Source organism: Rutidosis leptorrhynchoides, chromosome 10 (assembly GCF_046630445.1).
Source record: "Rutidosis leptorrhynchoides isolate AG116_Rl617_1_P2 chromosome 10, CSIRO_AGI_Rlap_v1, whole genome shotgun sequence".
NCBI classification, from domain to species: Eukaryota; Viridiplantae; Streptophyta; class Magnoliopsida; order Asterales; family Asteraceae; genus Rutidosis; species Rutidosis leptorrhynchoides.
The window spans coordinates 7607122-7608796 of record NC_092342.1 but is presented as its reverse complement, the minus strand read 5'-3'; the positions used below and the strand labels follow the sequence as shown (position 1 = coordinate 7608796).

Genomic DNA, 1675 nt, shown 5'->3' with positions numbered 1-1675 from the left:
TAATAATAATAATAATAATAGGGTCGGGGAAAAAATCTAGGACCGGCACTACTAGTAACACTAGTGATGGATTATTATTATCGAGTGCTACCAGTGACTAGAAAACCTAGATCCGCCACTGAAACTAGCTACTTGATTTATGCCCCACATGATTTATAAACAACTAAAAAGTGAAAACATTATATACAAACGAATAAAACATAACAAAGTCATGATTCAAACAAACTTAACTTTGTTAACCCGATCGCTAATTTAATAATTTGTAGCAACGTTAACAAAATCAAGCACATAAAGTCCCCAAACTAACACCACAGAAGCAAAAGCTAACACTACGGGGCTAAACAACCAAAATAAAACCGGAAATGCGATACAAAGCATTCGATTGCCAAAGATCGCTAAAATAAACCCTCTTTCTAAAATATCCCTAGTGTATTTACGAGATGTTGAAGGTGACGATGATGCAACTGCAACCCCTTCAGCCTCAGGTTCAGCCCCTAAAGCATAAATTAAATAATTTGCATCGATCAAAGTTGCAACGGCCATAGAGCTACAAAGAAAGCTAGTCAATAAGAAGAGAAACGCCGAGCCATATTTTAAGAAAAGGATCTTAGTCGTGTGTAGCCCGAAAAACGAACTAGTAAATAGATCTTTAGCGTTGTACGTGTTATTTAGTAAGGTGGCTAATGCTAGTGTCAAGATTGAGGTGACCATAGCGACTAGTATCGAGCTCATCAAAGTGTTACGTAAACTTTGTACTGCTAGAGTACCTTGCTTATCATCTCCCTGTTCATAAAGAAAAAAAATTTAAAAATAAAAACTTGAAAAGGTCAATATACAAAATAGTAATGGATTTTTGGTTAATATATATGTTATATATGTAGCGAGCCAAACTAGGATTATGCTTTTTCCAAAATTTGATGGAAACTCTAAGTTCAAACCTGTTTTTTTAACAGAGGTTTCATGGGATGAACCAACACAGTCATACCGCCCGGAGGAAACCCTCGTCCATACGGGCATCACGGGGTGAGGTTCGGACGTTCCAAGGCTCATGAAATGAGCGGATGACCTCAAAGGAAATATTTTGAAGTGCATGAGAGTCGAATCGCTGACCTTCGTATGGGAAGTCATGTCACCACCGAAACACAACACCTTGAAGTTTAAGTTCAAACCTATACTTATGTTTGAAAAACACATATACTTCTGTTTGTTTTTTTCAAATGTAAACCCTCAAGTTTTAGGTTGCTATATAAAAAATACTTAATAAGTGTACCTGTCTCATGTCTTTTAGCCAATGTTTTCGCTTGATCGATTCGATACCGATTGTGGTACTAGATGGTTTGATCTTAAAGTGGTACCAAAGATAAGCATGGTAACCAAATGTAATGAAGAAGCTTAATGGAACTAAAATGGTGTCCATGTAATGAAGAAGTGCCATTTATGTAGTAACTAGTAAAGATGGATACTTCTTTAAGATGGAACTGAATGTAGTGATGTTGAGGAAGGATAAGAGCTTCCCAATACATGGAAGTTGAATGGGATTTTATGATTATAATGGAGTAAAGATGAAAGCTTCCCAATACATGGAAATCTGAATGCGATTTCATGATGATAGTGGAATTTACATCAAAAGTGGGAATTTTTTAAAAAAGGTGATTTGATTGAATGATTATATATG

The 1675-nt window shown here is 35.9% G+C and overlaps 1 protein-coding gene across 1 annotated transcript; it reads right to left on the bottom strand.

Annotated features, from left to right (window-relative positions):
• Window positions 1-252: 252 nt before the first annotated feature.
• LOC139869990 (uncharacterized) lies at window positions 253-1435 on the bottom strand. Its single transcript, XM_071857847.1, has 2 exons — window positions 1271-1435; window positions 253-783 (listed from the first exon to the last, which is right to left on the bottom strand). The coding sequence occupies exons 1-2, from the start codon at window positions 1433-1435 to the stop codon at window positions 253-255; spliced, it is 696 nt and encodes a 231-aa protein (XP_071713948.1).
• Window positions 1436-1675: the final 240 nt, after the last annotated feature.